Genomic DNA, 18011 nt, shown 5'->3' on the forward strand with positions numbered 1-18011 from the left:
TGAGTATGGAAAATGGTGCCTTTTCTTTGTTTTAAGCCATTTAACCCATTGGGTCCCGGACAGATGGAGAGAGAAGATGTCAGTCCCTGGTTCAGGGCCACTGTGAGGTTGCAAGACCGCTTGCTTCTTCTGTTCTGCTGCTGTTAAAGACGTTAGCCCACATTGAACTCCGTGATCTAACAATGGCCGTCCCCCAGCCAGCCAGCCATGATCTGACTGGGGCCGCCTCTTGCTATACGAATGCTTAGTCACCCGGGAGTGGAACTCTTTGATAGGATTATAAGGATTAGGAGGTGCTCTTATTGGAGGAAGTGTGTCACTGGGGGTGGGCTTTGAGGTTTTCCAGAGCCCACATCCGGGTTTGTCTCTTTTGTGACCTGTGGATCAGGATGTAGCTCTCAGCTGCTGGCCCAGCATCATCTTGTGTGCTGCCATGCTCCCGCCATGATGATAATGGACTAAACCTCCAAACCTGTAAGCAAACTCCCAATGAAATGTTGCCTTTTTAAAAGAGGTGCCTTGGAGCCCAGCAGTTAAAAAGCAGCACTGGCTGTTGTACCAGAGGTCCTGAGTTCAAATCTCAGCAGCCATATGATGGCGTACAACCATCTTTAATGGGATCTTATCCCTCCTTCTGCCATGCAGGTGTATGTACATATATGAATAAATCTAAAGAGTTGCCTTGGTTGTGCTGTCTCTTCACAGCAATATGACAATGACTACAGACACCAGGCATACAGGCAAGGAATAGATCATGATCACTGATAGCTCAGCCAAAAGTTGAGTGGACTTGGGAGACTTCCTTTAATGCTGGGAGTGCCTAGACATTCTTGCCTCTGGGTGTGGCCTCTGGTTTTGCCCGGAGCCACATGACCATCTTGTCTGTCTGCAGCATCCTGCCGTAGCACCAACTCTGCACCACATGGTGCCTCTTGTCAGCCCTAGTTTTCTAAATGAGGCATAGGTCAGTGCACATGACAAGCTTTGACTGGTTGTGTTCATAAAACATGAAGCCTTCTCTCCTCCTGAGGCTATGGGTGGCTTAGAGGATGAGGTCTGAAGCCTTAAGGAGTACTTTCTTTATACGTGGCCAGCTGTGTTTCTCCCCTTAGATGCCTTGCTATCATCACCTTAGCTGGATTGTCCCTGGTTTCTGTCCTTCCCACTCCTATACACAGTCAGTATGCTAGAGTTATGTTTTACAACCTAGAGGGGAAAAAAGCCCCAAACTTTCTAAGCAACTTGGACTTTTACCCCCAGCTCTTGGCTATATGCTACTTAACCCCTGAGCTGGCTTGCCCATACATCAAAAGGAGTGTCAAGCTTACAAGCCCGTGGTTGGTTCGTTTATGGATGAGCGTAACTACCACAAAGTGTTAGCTCAGAACACGACTTCACAGCCAACCTCCGGTGACTGTAATTGGCAGCTGGAGTTGGCTGGGCAGTCAGGATGACAGGACAGACTCTGAAGCCTGGGGCTTTGTACCAGGTCTGATGTGGTGACAGTGGTCAGGCACTGTGGGATGAGGTGCTGTTGGTCAAGAACTTCCCGCGGGAAATTATCTGGTTGGTGTGTGAGGGAGCCACTGAGCCACCCCAGAGCTCCACAAGAAGCTCAGGAAGCTTGTCCTCAGAGCAGTGGACTCCAGGGAGCTCGTGTCTCTCAAGGTTCACAGCCACTGCCTACCACTGTGTGCTGCTTGCTCTTTCCCCGCGTCCTCGCTTAGTGCCTTATAAGTCCTGGGTCTGCAGGCCATGTTGCTACATTCCATCCACCCGGCGTCAAGTGGCCCCCACTCAGGGCTTTCTTTCCCTGGGAGGGGCAAAGAGTAGCCTGCTGTGCCAAGCCTAAGCCTAGGGACACAAGCAGAATCCTCCCTCCTCCCTGGGGCAACCAAAGAAAAACTGGCCACTGAGATGAGAGTGTGGCTGCCCTGAGGTTTCTACCTGGCAACCTCAGCATTGGCCTGGCAGTGGCACACCTCTTGGCTTCTACTTTATTCTCGGTTTCGCCTTCACTGTCCCGTTGGGTCATGCACTGCCCCTTTCCTTTCTTGTGGGTAGAAGGAAGCACTGGGGTTCTTGGGAGAGGGATAAAGAGCAATGCTTTCCTCCTTCCCTGCGTCGTTTGTTTGTGTTTTGAGACAGGGTCTCTCTATGTAACCCTGGTTGTCCTAGAACTCTATGTAGGTCAGGCTGACCTCGAACTCAGAGATTAGCCTGCTCTGTCTCTGGGAGCGCCAAGACTAAAGGCGTGCGCCACTATACCTGGCCCTTAACTCCAAGGAGTCTGGGCAGGTGTGTCTTTACTGTTAATGCTTACTCTTTTTGCAGTGTGTATACCAACAAAGTCAGGTAACATGAATTCAGTAGTACACACCTGTTGCCCTAGTTACCTTAAGAGGCTGAGAGAGAAGAATTATTTAGACAGCTAGGTTCAGTGCCTTCCTGGGACAGATGGTGACAGACCATCAAGAAAGCAAAAAGGAGCCAGGCGTGGTGGCACACGCCTTTAATCCCAGCACTCGGGAGGCAGAGGCAGGCGGATTGCTGTGAGTTCGAGGCCAGCCTGGTCTACAAAGTGAGTCCAGGACAGCCAAGGCTACATAGAGAAACCCTGTCTTGAAAAACCAAAAAAAAAAAAAAAAAAAAAAAAAAGAAAGAAAGCAAAAAGGGAAGAAAAGGTTTTGGTTTTTAGAGCGTCAGAGCATGGGGGAACTGTTCTTCACAGTTGAGATACAAGGGAAGGCCCGCAGCCACTTGTTGTAGTTGGTGATAGGGCCTTGGGGCTTTGCTCCTGGTAACTGTCAGAGGTGTCTCTTGGGTTTCTAAGTCTGGTTGGCAGCTGCCTTCTGATCAGGGGGCTCAGCCTGAGTCCGGTGTCTTGGTTCTCAGTGGAGTCTCCCTTGCGGTGATCACATTCCATTATTACAGTGGCATCTACATAAGGGTGTTGAGTGTTTCTATATCAGGAAAACTTGCTCTATATGTAGCCTGCAGCCCCTGAGGTCTGAGGGGGGCGGGGGAGGCGGGTCCTGCATCTGTCCCAATGATTGATTAGCATCCTGTCCAGAACCGGTAGAAGGCACTGCTGCTTGCCTAGAGGGTGGAGGTGGTAATCAGTCACTTTTACCTCCCACCTCATTCATGTATTTATTTGTGAGACAGGATCTGACTATGTAGCTCTGGCTGGCTTCGAACTTGCTAGGTAGACCTTGCTGGCCCGGAACTAAAAAAGACCCACCTGCCCCCGCCTCCCCAGGGCTGTCATCACAGATGTGTGCTACCAGGACCAGCTTTGGATTGTCTTAGAATTCTCAGGCCAGTCTCAGATTCTCTTCACTATCCTCCTGCCTCAGCCTCCAGAGTGTGTGTATTACGGGTGTGAGCTACCATGGCTTCCTGGCTCCTTTCACCTCTTTAAAACCAGCTTTGTTTAAGACTAACCCGTAGCATCGCCCTCACCCACCCTAGTGTTCTGCAAGGTATTGTTTATCTCCCCTTTGGTCAAAAGCCGAAAGCAGCTTGTCCCTGGGTACCCAAAGCTGCCTCCTACTAGGGTCTGAGCAGACCTGGCATAATAAGATCAAGGTCTGGGGCTGGAGAGATGGCTCAGAGGTTAAGAGCCCTTGCTGTTCTTCCAAAGTTCCTGAGTTCAATTCCCAGCAACCACATGGTGGCTCACAGCCATCTATAATGAGATCTGGTGCCCTCTTCTGGCCTGCAGTTATTACATGCAGGAGAATATTGTATACACAATAAAATAAATCTTAAAAAAAAAAAAAAAAAGATCAAGGTCTGAAAATGGGCATTGACTCATGAGCCAAGCACTTGGGGGACCTTAAAGCTACTTTTTACATGTGCAGTGGCTGCTAGCAGCTCTCTGGACCCCTGGGTCCTGGTTTTCTCATCTAAAAATACAGTTATCTTCCAGCTCAAATATTCTTTATTTAGGTTACTGCCGAGGACCAAGAGTGTGTAGGGGGGAAGGATGTGGGAAGGGCTTACAAGAGTCTTGTTTTTCCCAGTTTGGGTTCCCTCCTCTCCCCTCCCCCCTCCTAGTAGTGTTTTCCATCCAGGGGACACAGGGAGCCCCACCTCCAGCAGTGAGCGCCCGGAACTGGAGCAGGAGTTACTTGAACCTTGATGGAGTGGATGGGTCAGTGATCCTTTACAGTTTGAATTCTTAGCTTTTAGAGATGCTAAAAGATTTCTGGGGATAGCTCAGTAGGGGAGTCCCTGGCTAGCCTTAGGTTCAGGCTCTAGGACCGCAAATAGACTATACCAAACAAAACAAAAACAAAATATAACTTACAGAATTAGTTTTCTTTTTCCTTTTTAAAAAATTATCTTTTAGTTTTGCTTATTTGTGTGTGTGTGTGGTGGTGGGTGGCAGCCCAGTTCACAACAATCAGCTGGGCGTCACTTGCCTTTCTTTTGTTGAGGCAGGATTTGATTTCTATTGTTTCTCTCACTACATACTTTTCAGGCCTCTCTATCCCACACACTTCAGGGCGATTTTCCTGTCCTGTGATGCACACCACTGGGTTCTGGAGGTGAATTTGGATCATAGGCATGTGTACTCGCACCTTTAACCACTGATCCAGACCTTTCCACCCCTCCCCCAAGCAGAGTTTTTCTGTGTAGCCCTGGCTGTCCTGGAACTCACTCTGTAGACCAGGCTGGCCTGCCTGTGCCGCCGCCGCCGCCACCACCACCACCACCACCACCACCACCACCACCGAGCTCAGACCTTCTTTTCTTTCTTTTTTTGTTTTGTTTCTTGAGACAGGATCTCACTGTAGTCCAGATTGGCCTAAAACTCACAGAGATCCTTCTGCCTCCTAAGAACTGAGATTTCCATGCCTGCTATCCTCATTTGTTTCTGGGCTTTTTTGAGTCAGTGTTTTAGTATGTGGTCCAGTCCCACAACCCTCCCACTTTAGCCTCTTTCATTCTACTGCACACAGCTCAAGATTCAGTTTTCAAAAATCACTTTTAGGTGTGATGACACATACCTGTCATCTGTAATTTCAGCACTAAGGAGGCAGACATGAGAATTGAGACTTTAAGGTCATCTTCATCTATATAACAAGTTTGGGGCTAGCCTGGGCTACATGCGAATTATATAAAATCACAGACACACACAAAGAGAGAGAGACTCAATAATTGTGTGTGTGTGTATGTATGTATTTTATCTCTTTTGTAGGATTTTTGTTTTTTTTGTTTTTGTTTTTTAAGACAGGGTTTCTCTGTGTAGCCTTGGCCATCCTGGACTCACTTTGTAGACCAGGCTGGCCTCTAACTCACAGCGATCCACCTGCCTCTGCCTCCCGAGTGCTGGGATTAAAGGCGTGCACCACCACGCCCGGCTTTTTGTAGGATATTTTTATTGCCAAAAGTTTTCCTGTGCATACATTCTCCCTGGGTCTGTCCCAGTGGCAGGGTTTATGTAGGCAGACTGCTGCCTCTAATGGGGTGGTGGGGTTTCTGAGGTGCAGGGAAGAAAGCTCAGTCCTCTACACAGTAATCCCTTGAGTTCCAGGTCCTGTCTCGGCTTTCCTGCTTTGGGGTTTGAGGAAGGCTGTGTTGTCCTTCAGAGTTAAAGGGTAAGAGGATTTAATGGCTGTGGGTGTCACTTTGTTTCTGAAAGCTGTGTTTACCCTTTCCATCGATAATAAAATCTGGCATTTATGGAGCCCATCCTCTCAGCCACAGTAACTGAGCAGCAAGTGTTTAATGCTTGGTATGAAGGAGGTCCTGGCGGGGTGTTAAAAAGTTGTGTAGAAAAGAAGCAGCATAATGATACAGTGGGAGGTGGAGGCAGGAGGTCTGCAGTTCAAGGTCATCTTCAACTAACTGGGGAGGGGGAAGCCAATTTGGAGTCCATGGGACCCCCATCTCAGAAAACAAAAAGAAAAGTAAAGTTGGGATATTCCTCTCAATCCTGAGCCCTCAGTGATAGCTCTGTTCCCTCTCTTCTTCTTCTTCTTCTTTTTTTTTTTTTTTTTTTTTGGTTTTTCGAGACAGGGTTTCTCTGTGTAGCCTTGGCCATCCTGGACTCACTTTGTAGACCAGGCTGGCTTCGAACTCACAGCGATCTGCCTGCCTCTGCCTCCTGAGTGCTGGGATTAAAGGCGTGCGCCACCACGCCTGGCAGCTCTGTTCCCTCTTTTACAGAGGAGAACACAGACCTAGTGACCAGCTAGGTCCTTGTCCTGTTTCTGAGTACAGGTTCTCTAATGAAGAGGACCTCCCCACCTAACCTTTTAAGACCCTGGGTGAGCTTCTGAGAGCAGGGAGGTCTGAGCAGCTGCTGTTTGAGCCGTGACCTTTAGGCTGCTTCCAGTATCTGCCTGACTAGAAGCCGATTTCATACAGCTGAATTTGTGCTGTTAGCCAGGTGCTCTGGTGCTCGCTCACTCGCTCTCCGCCCGCCCGCCCGTGTGTGTGTGTGTGTGTGTGTGTGTGTGTGTGTGTGTGTGTTGGGATTAAAAGCATGCACCACCAAAGTCATGGTGCATACCTATAATCCCAAAACTCTAGAGGCAGATCTTGAGTTCGAGGCCAGCCTGGTCTACAGAGCTAGTTTCCAGGACAGCTAGGGTAGGTAACATAGAAACCCTGTTTTGTTTGTTTGTTTTAAATCTTCCTTTAAATCTGTTTACCAGGAGGGGTAATTTCCACCCTGAGGACCTTAAGATGGGAACTGTCCTGGTCCTGTACCTATGGACTGAGTGAGGCTAGCACTGGCTGGACAGAAAGAGCCTAAGAATACATAGGCCCTTCTCTCTGAGGAACAGTAAAGGCCTAGAGAGTCCCAAGAAGTTGGGCATCAAACCACAGCCTGTGGGGTGGACTTAGCAGGTGCAAGTGGGCCTTCCCTCACACTCCCAGGTTCTATGGAACAAAGATATGGAGTAAGGCATGTGTAAGAGAAGAGCAGCTTTGGGCAGGAATGAGGTTCTGGTCATTTCCCCTAGACAGGCCTGGGCTCAGCTGGGACCTCCAGTATCTGGTCTCCTGGCTGGTGTAGAGGCTGCGTGGCCCTGTCTGTGTTGTCTTGTATGGGAATACCACCCTGAGCAGGTTCCACTGGGAGAGTTGTTTCCTGACATGCACCATCTAAGGGTTCTCCATCCGTCTCTCCACCAACTGCAAACTTGCATTTTAGCTGTGCTGAGGATGTGACCGTGGCCCCTAGCTGTCTGCTCTTACTTGCCCTGAAGGTGTCAGCCTAAAAGTGATGTAGTTGCTGTTTACCTTTCAGGACAGGAAAGAGACTGTCCTTGAGTTGTGTTGCTGTTTCTCTAGAAGAGATATGGAGAGAGTCCTAAGGAAACAAGTGTGGTACCTTCCGTTAATTCGAGGCGTGCTTGCGTGCGTGCGTGCGTGCGTGCACTTTTATAAGCCTATGGAATAGGTAGGTCACAAGTTCTTTGGTTGATCTTTTTTGCTGTGGCATCAACTCGATGTTAGTGCTGAATTCTGGTGTGTGTCTGGCCTCTCCTGATGGCCCAGTTACCCTGGCACGAGAAGGTGATAAGAGGAATGGGCCTCATGCTAGGCTAAGATATGCGAGACTGGTTGGTTAGGCTGCATGTCCTGAGTATCCAAACTGTGTCATGGGCAGCTATGTTGTCACACTCATTTCCTCCTCATCTTTTTTTTTTTTTTTTTTTTTTGAGATAGGGTTTCTCTGTTACACAGAGTGTTGGCTATCATGAACTCAATTGGTAGACAAGCCAGGTGCCTTGGGGAGCCGTAAGATCATCAGATCTCCTGGAGCTGGAGTTACAGGCAGATGTGCACCATCTGATGTGGGTGCTGGAAATTCAACTAGGATTTTCTGCAAGAACAGTGCTTACTCTACACCATGGAGCCATCTCTCCAGTCTCTATTTTATTTTTTGAGACAAGCTCTCTGTATAGACCTGGCTATCCTGGAACTTACTGTGTAGACCAGACTGGCCTTGAACTCACAGAGGTCTGCCTGCCCCTGCCTCCTGAGCGCTGGAATTAAGGCGTGCGCCACCACGCCCGGCCGCCTTGGTGCTTTTAACCTGGAGTATTTATTACTTCCTCTGGGGAAGAGAGAAGCTCAAGATTCCAGTGACCGCCTAAGGTCAATCAGCTCTAGACTTCCCTGGACCTGATCTAGCCTCATTAGACAACCCTTATAAACAGATGGCTCTTGTTAGCTGACAGGGAAGAGTTTGTGGAGGTACATTATTACTTCATACCCTTTGTTGAGCCTTATGTATGGGCTAGGGCTAGCGTAAGGAGCACTCTTGGTCTTAGAGGTGGGTGGTGTCTGTGTTGTAGATCAAAACATTCAGAAAGACAAAGCAGCTTCCCTAGGCCAAAGCCTATAGATGAGTCGTGAACTCTGATCCAGCTAGGTCTAGCCTGTTCTCTTGCCTTTGTTCTCTTGGACTCACTTTGTAGATCAGGCTGGCCTCGAATTTACAGAGATCCACCTGCCTCTGCCTCCTGAGTGCTGGGACTAAAAGCATGTGCCACCAAGCCCAGCTGTGTTTGGTTTTTCAAGACAGGGTTTCTCGGTGTAGCCTTGGTTGTCCTGGAATTCAACTCTACAGAACAGTCTGGCCTCAAACTCAGAGAGATCCACCCAAGTGCTGGGATTAAAGGCGTGCGCAGCTGCCCCCTCCCCCTTGCCTTTGGTTTTCTTGAGATGAGGTTTCAATATGTATCTGGGGCTGGTCTTGAATTCACTGTGTGGCCAGCCCATCTAGGCTTCAGGCTCACAGCAATACTCCAGTGTCAGCTCCCCAAGAATTGGGATTGTAGGTATATGTCACCACCACAGTCAGCAAGCATTTTGATTCACCAAGGAACAGAGCTGAGTGAAACCCAAGCGTTGAGACTGTCTGTGTCACCAGCGATCCACTTGGGCAGTTGCATTATTAGTCTATAGTTGGGTCTTCCCTTCCCAAGAATTTTTGTTCCAGGTGATAGGAAAGCCAAAGTGACGACAAAAGAAAAGCAGAAACCAGCAAACGGAGGCATGAACCCAAAGGCTAGCTAGCAGCACGCAGAAAAGGGGGCGGGGTCTGGAACCCACCATTGCTCTGTTTCCACATTGGACCCCACACACTCTAGGTCCCATTCTCACGGCAGCTGCTTGTGCCCTGTTCCTTTCTCACTCGTGAGCTGGAGAGTGTCCGTCCACCCTTGACACTCGCTAGGTTTCCTCACTGCCCATTCCTTCCCCCGAAGTCCTGGCATGGCCCTTGGGCACTGTCGCCTTGTGTGGCTCTCAACAGTCTGAACTGCTCTGGCACACAACCATACAAAGTTTTAGACATAAGGAAAAAACCTCTAAACTTTTCCACCTTCCAAAGCATCGGACCCTGTCGCTCAAGATCTTCCCTCCAAGCCTAGTGTGGTAGCACAAGTCTTTAATATAAGCACTCAGTGAGGCAGAGGCCAGCCTGATCTACAAATCAAGTCCAGGACAGCCAAGGCTACACAGGGAAACCCTTTCTTGAAAAACCAAAAAATTCTCCCTCCATATTCAGTTCCTCTAAAGAAACCAGAGGTGGCCCAGCAAGACAAAATGAACATGCCCCGTAATCCTTTTTCATCTCCTCCCCCCTCTTTTTAAAAAATTTTTATTTTTATTTGTTTGTTTGTTTTTTGGCTTTTCAAGACAGAGCTTCTCTGTGTAGCCCTGGCTGTCTTGGACTCCCTTTGTAGACCATACTGGCCTTGAGCTCACATCGATACGCCTGCCTCTGCCTAGTGCTGGGATTAAATCCTAGTGCTAGGATAAAAGGCATGTGCCACGACTCCCGGCTGAGGCACCTCTCTTAACAAGGGGGATAGAAGGGTGTAATTGGCTGGGGTAGGGTGTTCATGTCAAACTTCTGGGACTTGTTCAGACTTCCTGGGACTTAGCCTCTGGCACTTGGCTTCTGCAAAGGGCTTGTGACCTGCAGATGGGCCCACTCACCTAATCCATAACTGCTTTGTGTCTGTGCTGGGAACCTTGCTGTACCTAGCCTTTAAGAAGGTTTAGAATGGAAACCAGATGAAACCAGCCATGTGGCCCAGAGACAAGGATGGAAAGGAGGGTCTGAGACGGAGATGAGGAAAGATCCCTGAGCTCAGGCCCTACTCCCACACTGAGCAGGAAACTTGGTGCTGAGAATTTGCTATTTAAGGGGCCTCTGGGGAGGTCTGGCCAAAGGGCCATTTGAGAGAGGGATTAAAATTAGCCTGGCCTGAGAGAGGCAGGCTTTGGAGAGGGCTGAGGTGGAAGTTTCTGTGAGGTTGCTCTGGGGAGAAGACAAGATGTCTGCTGGGGTCCCCTCAGTAGGCAGTTTACACTCAAAGTCCCAGCCTCTGAGACAGACCCTGAGCTACGCTGAGGGTTCTTTCCTGGTGCCCCAGAGCAGATGTCTTCTCTGCCAGGCTGTATAGCAGAGACACTCGCATTGTGAGACAGTGGTCTTCTATGTGGCCTTGTGCTTGGAGATTTTCTTGTACTTTTTTTTTTTTAAAGATTTTTGAGACAGAGTTTCACTGTGTAGACCTGGTTGTCCTAGAACTCGATCTGTAGACCAGACCGGTCTGGAACTCATAGGAGATCCTCCTGCCTCTGCCTTGAAGGTGCTAGGAAGGATTAAAGGTGTGTGCCACCACCGTCTAGCATTTGCACTCTTGAAACCCTGCCAGCAAAAGGCTGAGAGACTCCAGAGTCTAAGAGCACAGGGTGCGCAGCCTGGAGCCTCAGCTGTATACTTCCCAAAGGAGCCACCAAGAACAGGGCAAAGTGGGGAGCACTGTAGGGGTACAGAGCTCTGGGGCCTGGGCAAGGTAAACAGCCATGGTAAAATGTCATGTATCTAAGGAGAACTCATCCAAGTGGCCAGAGGCCGTCCTGTGTGTGCTCAACAAAATTTCACAGGAAGTTTGTTCCCCCCTGAAACTCACTCTTCGGTAGATGGGTGTGCTGACATGGTAACCAGCAGCTAAAGGATTGGTTTTCTTTGACAATCTTGACTCTTGGGGGGAGTGCAGGGGTGTGTGTGTGTGTGTGTGTAAGTGCTTGGTACTCTTTCAGGTTCCTAATACAAAAGCCAGTTATGTGTGTGCCTGCTTGTCTGCTGTATGTGTACCGTGTGCATGGAGAAGTGCCCATGAAAGCTGTGTGTGTGTGTGTGTGTGTGTGTGTGTGTGTGTGTGTGTGTGTCTGTCTGTTGCCCTCAGGCCAAAAGAGGGCACTAAAGATCCTCTGACATTCTGGGTGGTGTCAAAGCAACACAGAGAGATGGCTCAGAGGTTAAAACCACCGCCTGTTCTTCCAAAGGTCCTGAGTTCAATTCCCAGCAACCACATGGTGGCTCACAACCATCTATAATGAGATCTGGTGCCCTCTTCTGGCCTGCAGGAGTACATGCAGGCAGAGCTCTGTATACATAGTAATAGCAAATAAATACGTCTTTAAAAACAAAAACAAATCCATCCTCCTGACATTTGGAGCTACAGATATGAGCTATCAGGTGGGTGCTGGGGTCCAAGCCCAGGCCATCTACAAAGCAACAAGTGCTGAGCCACCTCTCAGGTCTGATGTCTTTTGGAGGCTGACCTAAAAGCCTTCAACTTGTGTTGGGCTTCCTGGGTCAGCCTGTCCAGTGGTGATATTATAAACTTAAGAGATGCACGTGAAGAGTCCAAGAACAATTTGCGGATTCTCTCCTACTGTGTGGTTTCCAGAGACCAAACTCAAGTTAGCAGCCTTGGCAGTGAAGTGTCCTTGTCCACTGAGCCTTTCACCAGCCCTTGAATGTTTGTTTTACAGGGCTAGTGAGGTGATGGTCCCCCTTTTACAAGCACTTGTCACTCTGCAGAGAGGACCCAGGATCTGTTCCCAGTACCCAACTCAGTTAGCCCACAGCTGTAACTCAGCTCCAGAGAGTCTGATGTCCTCTTCTTTCCTCCACAGGTGTGCATGTACACACACACACACCCCACAAGAATAATTATTTAAAAACAAGTGAATGAATGAATAAAAGGTGTGTGTGTGTGTGTGTGTGTGTGTGTGTGTGTGTGTGTGTTAATGTATCTAAATCAGAAGACCAGATTGGCAAGATGGCTCAGTGGGTTAAGGGCTTCTGCCATCAATCCTCTGGGGCCCACATGGTGGAGTGAGAAAACTGACTCCTCCAAGTTGTTCTTTGGCCTATACACATATGTATATACACACACATAAAAAATAAGCTTAAAAACTGTAGGCAGGGCATGGTGGCAATTCAAAGCCAGCTTGGTGTACAAAGTTCCAGGCTGGGTGTGGTGGCCCACGCCGCTAATCCCAGCACTCAGGAGGCAGAGGCAGGCCGATCTCTTGAGTTTGAGGCCAGCCTGGTCTACAAAGTGAATCCAGGACAGCCAAGGCTACATAGAGAAATCCTGTCTCAAACCACACCACACCACACCCCACCCCACCCCACCCCACCCCACCCCACACCACCCCACACCACATTCCAGGCTAGCCAGAGCTAAAGGAGAAGCTCTGCCTTCAAAACAAAACAAACCTGTAGTAAACTAAAGACCTCCTCTTCCCACCCCCAGGTAATGTGCCTACTTCTACACCTGGTGCCAGCACATTTGCATGGCAATAGCCCCCTGAGGCACCTGTGATCTCAGTGCCTGGGAGACAAAGGTGAAAGGATTGAAAGTTCAAGACTAGCCTGAGCAGTTCAGCAAGATGCTGTCTCAAACAGAAAGTTTTTGTTTTTGTTTTTTTTAAAGCTAGGAATCAGCTGGGCATGGTGGCAATTCCCTTTAACTCAAGCATTGGGAAGGCAGAGGCGGGCAGATCTCTGAGTTCAAGGCCAACTTGATCCACATAGAGAGTTCCCTCTGTTTCAAAAGAAACAGACACAAAAAAACTAAGAATTGTAGCTCAGTGGTAAAGTGCCTGCCGAGCATGTACAGGATTCTAGTACCACAAAAACAAATAAATAAAACAAAAATAGAAGTTGGGTACACAGTTGTACCAATTTTTTCAAGTGCCCCCACCTGCGGTTCAGGAGGCCAGGAGTCACAGGATACAATCTGGTGTTAAGATCTGACTTCATTACCAACCGTAACCACAGGGAGGACACTCATCACAGCATCAAACCCTCTTCAAGAACTTGCTAAGATGGCCTGCAGAGATGGCTCAGGGGTTAAAAGAGCACTGACTGCTCTTCCAGAGGTCCTGAGTTCAACTCCCAACAACCACATGGTGGGATCTGATGCCCTCTTCTGGATGCAGGTGTATATGCACTCATCTATATAAAATAAATAAATCTTAGACAGACAGACAGACAGACAGACACACACACACACACACACCCAGGGTAGGGGTTGGAGAAATTATCACAGTGGTTAAAAGCAACGCCTGCTCTTCCAGAGGACTTAAGTTCAATTCCCAGCACGCACATGGTGGCTCGAATACTTCTTTATCTCTAGTTCTGGAGGATACGACACCCTGTTCTGGGCTCCAGTGATGCATGGCACCAGGCATGCATGTGGAGCATACATACATATATGTAGACGGAACACACATTCACACAAAATATTTTTGAAAGCCAAGTGGTGCGTTCCTTTATTTCCAGCACTTGGGAGGCAGAGGCAGGCACATCTGTGTGTTTGAGGCTAGCTTGGTCTGCATAGTGAGTTTCAGGACAGCCAGGGCTATGCAGAGAATCCTCCTCAAAAACAAAGCCATATGGGCAAGGTGGCCAGCCTTTAATCCCATTGCCATAATTGTTTTATTTCTAACTTGTTACCTGTTCCCATATATAGTAAACGTATAGTTTGTTTGTTTTGAGACAAGCTGTCTTGTAGCTGAGGTTGGCCTCAGCTCCCTGTAGCCAAAGATGACCTTGAGTTCCTGACCCTGTTGCCGCTACCTTCCAGGTATTTAGACTACATGAGAGTGCCAGTATACCCAACTCAGTAAATTTGCTTTGGTTTTTTATTTCTCATTTTTCGAGACAGGGTTTCTCTGTATAGCCCTGGTTGTCCTTAGACTCACTTTGTAGACCAATCTGACCTTGAACTCACAGTGGTCCAGCTGCCTCTGCCTCCTAAGTGCTGGGATTAAAGGCGTGTTCCACCACGCCCAGCTAGTTTAGTAAATTTTTGTTTTGGTTTTTCGAGATAGGGTTTCGCTGTGTAGAAGCCCTGGCTATCCTGGAACTCACTTTGTAGACCAGGCTGGCCTCGAACTCACAGAGATCCACCTGCTTTTGCCTCCCAAGGGCTGGGATTAAAATTAAAATCATGTGCCACCACTCCTGGCACTTAGTGAATTTTTAATGGCATTTGCTAAGTGCTACCTATGTTTAGACACAAGATTATAACTCATTCCCAGCTACTGTAAAGTCTAGTGTAGAAAACAGAAGTAGCAGCGTTGTCGACCCCTCCCCCACCCTCCACCCACCTTCCCGCTCTCCAGAGCACAAGAAATAATTCTTTGTGTGTCTTTGCCTCTCTCCAGACCAGAGCTTTCCCACCAAGGGCTTATTAGTACCTTCTGGCAAAATAGAACTTTGTTTATTTTAAGTTTTCAATGTGTGTGTGTGCATGTGCGCATCCATATATGTGTGTCAATGCATTTGTGCATACATATCTGTGTGAGTCTGTGTCCATGAGTGGTGGCTGGAAGAGGGCGTTACTGTCCTCTTCTGTCACTCTCCACATAGTTCTTGAACCTAGGCTGGAAGCTTCCGGTCTCCATCCTTCTCAGTGCTACAGTCAGAGGTGTTGGGACATCCAGCTTATTATGTGGGCATTCAAATCCAAACTCTGGTTCTTTTTAATTAATTAATTAATTAATTAATTAATTAATTAATTTTGATTTTATTTATTGGGGCCGGAGAGATGGCTCAGAGGTTAAGAACACTGTCTGCTCTTCCAAAGGTCCTGAGTTCAATTCCCAGCAACCACATGGTGGCTCACAACCATCTATAATGAGATCTGGTGCCCTCTTCTGGTGCTCAGGTATACATGCAGGCAGAGTATTGTATACATAATAAATAAATAAATCTTTAAAAAAAGATTTTATTTATTTTATGTATGAGTGCTCCATCTGCATATACACCTGCAGGCCAGGAGAGGCCATCAGATTCCAGATGGTTGTGAGCCACCATGTGGGTGCTGGGAATTGGAACTCAGGACCTTTGGGAGAACAGATTGTGCCCTTATTCGCTGAGCCATCTCTCCAGCCCCCTAAACTCTGGTTCTTATGACTGTGTAGGAAGTGCAAAACCGTAACATTTTTATGTGCTCTTCTGTGGAGTGAAGTGCTGTCACTCCTTCAGGTGGGGTGGGTGGTGGTCTTTGTTTGGTCTGGGAAAGGATGGTACGTAGGGGCCCTTCTGCCTTGCCTCTGCTGCCAGGAGATGTGCTCAGGGATGTTGCGTGAAGCTTTGGTAGGCTCAGAGCTATGAAGCCGCGTGTGTAAAGGAGGCCTAGGATATGCGCGGGTTCTCTGAGCCCTACCTCATGATCGAAAACCCTGTCCTTCCTGTCGACCCTGACCACTCTGTGTTCTCTGTCTCCAGGTCCGGACACTGTTTGTCAGCGGCCTCCCCGTGGATATTAAACCTAGAGAACTCTACCTGCTCTTCCGGCCATTCAAGGTGAGTCAGGGTCCAGGAGCCCCCAGAGCCCAGGGACAAGACTGAGCAGCAAGAACGAATCTCTGCTGTGGATTGAACTGCTGCCGCAGAAAGGTGCACGAGGAAGCGAGGTCACAGGTCTGGCTTGGTCTAGGGTGGCTCTGCTGAGTCTCATCTTTTGCCAGTTTCTTGGCCCTGCCGAACCTCTGTTTACTCATCTGTAAAGTGGATACGGTGAGGAATTCTTGAGATTCAGTGTAGCCCCCACCCCCCCACCCCCGCAGCCCCCATTTGAAGCTGAGGAGACTGAATAAGGCACTTGCTCTCCAATTACAAGTTAGTAGAGGCGCATGGGAGTGCCTGGGTTCTGTCCCATGTGGTTCAGAACACAAAGACTGCAGGAACTCAGCATCCGCGTGGGGGTTGCCTTAGGAGTGTGAGAATGTTTCGGGGGATTGAGGTGGAAAGATGAGGTTGATACGGGAAAGAGACGGTGCTGGGTTAGCTCGGTAAGAAGTTCTGAGCCCCTGAAACGGCCACCTCTCTCCACAGGGCTATGAGGGGTCTCTGATCAAGCTCACCTCAAGACAGGTAATCTCTCTTCTATGCTTTTCCTCCCAGCCCAGGCTTACTGCTGGCACGGAACGGAAACCTTCCCCCTGCTGTTCAAAGGCGTCTTCAGACAGAGAGCCACTCCCCTCTGCCTTGACTCTGTCCTGACAGGACGGCCTCCACAGCTCTCTCTTCTTTCCTAGCCAGCTGGGCCTTGTCAGCCTCCAGCATTCTGGAACCACAGATGGCCTGGCCCTAATGGCTGAAGACAGTAGACATAGTAGCTGGGTTCTGAGCTTCTACAGGATGCCAGAGCCTTCGGGGGGGGGGGGGGGCACTAGGAGTCTGAAGTCAGAAGTTTTCAGCCTTATCTGCATGTATTTGCAAAGGCTTCTGGGGTGGTGGTTACAGCTCGGTGGTAGAGCACTCGCCTAACACGTGCCAGACCTAGGTGGTGTCCTCCGGGCTGCTTTAGACTTAAAAAACAAAAACAAACTGGGCGGTGGTGTCGCACACCTTTAATCCCAGCACTTGGGAGGCGGAGGCAGGTGGATCGCTGTGAGTTCGAGGCCAGCCTGTTCTACAAAGGGAGTCCAGGACAGCCAGGGCTGTTACACAGAGAAACCCTGTCTCAGAGAAAAAAACAAACAAGCAAAACCCACAGAAAGGGTGAGCACTTGGGAGGCAGAGGCAGGCGGATCTCTGTGAGTTCGAGGCCAGCCTGGTCTACAAAGTGAGTCCAGGACGGCCAAGGCTACACAGAGAAACCCTGTCTCGAAAAACCAAAAAAAAAAAAAAAAAAAAAAAAAAAAAAAAAACCCACAGAAAGGGTGATATAATGTGGCACATGGGGCAATGCTGTGTTGGCATCATCACAGTGTGGTGCTCAGGAGGGCGTCCTAACTTAGATGCATGTGAATCTTCCAGACATACCTTAGGGAGGTTATGGGCAAGAGCTGTATTTCTTCTCTGTTGACTAGGCAGCGGGTCAAATGGTGTTTCCAATTAGGTAATCTTTATTTTTAGTGTTTGTGGTACTGAGGGCGGGGGGTCGAGCCGAAGACTTGGACATACTAGGCAAGTGCTGGACCTGGGGATGCAGGGATGTAAGGCAGGGAGAGATGCAACGCTGTTCTCTCTTCCTTCCTCCTAGCCTGTTGGCTTTGTGATCTTTGACAGCCGGGCAGGAGCAGAAGCAGCCAAAAATGCATTGAATGTGAGTAGCTTGAGAACACACCTCTCTCTGACCCACAGGCTTTTGCAGCAGTGGTTGCCCCCGTTCTGTTCACTGCTGGTCTTCCCCTTACTGCACGCTCGACAAACACGTGGATTCTTGTTTCCCACCCATTCCGGGGCAGAACCTTTGGGTGCCTGGTGTGATGAATGCCATTATCCGTCAGCTCAACAGCATTCCCTCTGCTGTAGCCCTGTGTGCTTGGTTCTGGGGCCCCTGCATTGATGGCAGCTGGTAGTGTGGGTCCTTGTATGAGTCTCTCTTCCTTTCCTCCCCATTCAGGGCATTCGATTTGATCCCGAGAACCCACAGACCCTGAGGCTAGAGTTTGCCAAAGCCAACACCAAGATGGCCAAGAGCAAGCTAATAGCGACACCAAATCCCACCAGTGTCCACCCTGCCCTAGGAGCGCATTTGATTGCACGGGACCCTTGTGAGTGGGGCTCCCACCTTCCTTCTTCTGCCCTTTGGCTTGGCCCAGGCCAGCAGGCTCCTGTTAAACTGCATATATTCAGGTCCTGAGGAAATCAGTCACGGCTCCTTCTCTGGGGCTTTGTCTCACCCATAGCCACTGCCTTGAGACTTACC

At 49.0% G+C, this 18011-nt stretch overlaps 1 protein-coding gene across 1 annotated transcript in view; it reads left to right on the top strand.

The window, feature by feature from the left end:
- Positions 1-18011, top strand: part of Rbpms2 (RNA binding protein, mRNA processing factor 2) — a 32455-nt gene that overhangs the window by 7460 nt on the left and 6984 nt on the right. Inside the window, exons 2-5 of the mRNA XM_051156673.1 lie at positions 15581-15658; positions 16190-16228; positions 17343-17405; positions 17706-17856. Of these exons, the coding sequence (XP_051012630.1) occupies positions 15581-15658; positions 16190-16228; positions 17343-17405; positions 17706-17856 (331 nt within the window). The remainder of the gene's footprint in view (positions 1-15580; positions 15659-16189; positions 16229-17342; positions 17406-17705; positions 17857-18011) is intronic.

Source organism: Acomys russatus, chromosome 14 (assembly GCF_903995435.1).
Source record: "Acomys russatus chromosome 14, mAcoRus1.1, whole genome shotgun sequence".
NCBI classification, from domain to species: Eukaryota; Metazoa; Chordata; class Mammalia; order Rodentia; family Muridae; genus Acomys; species Acomys russatus.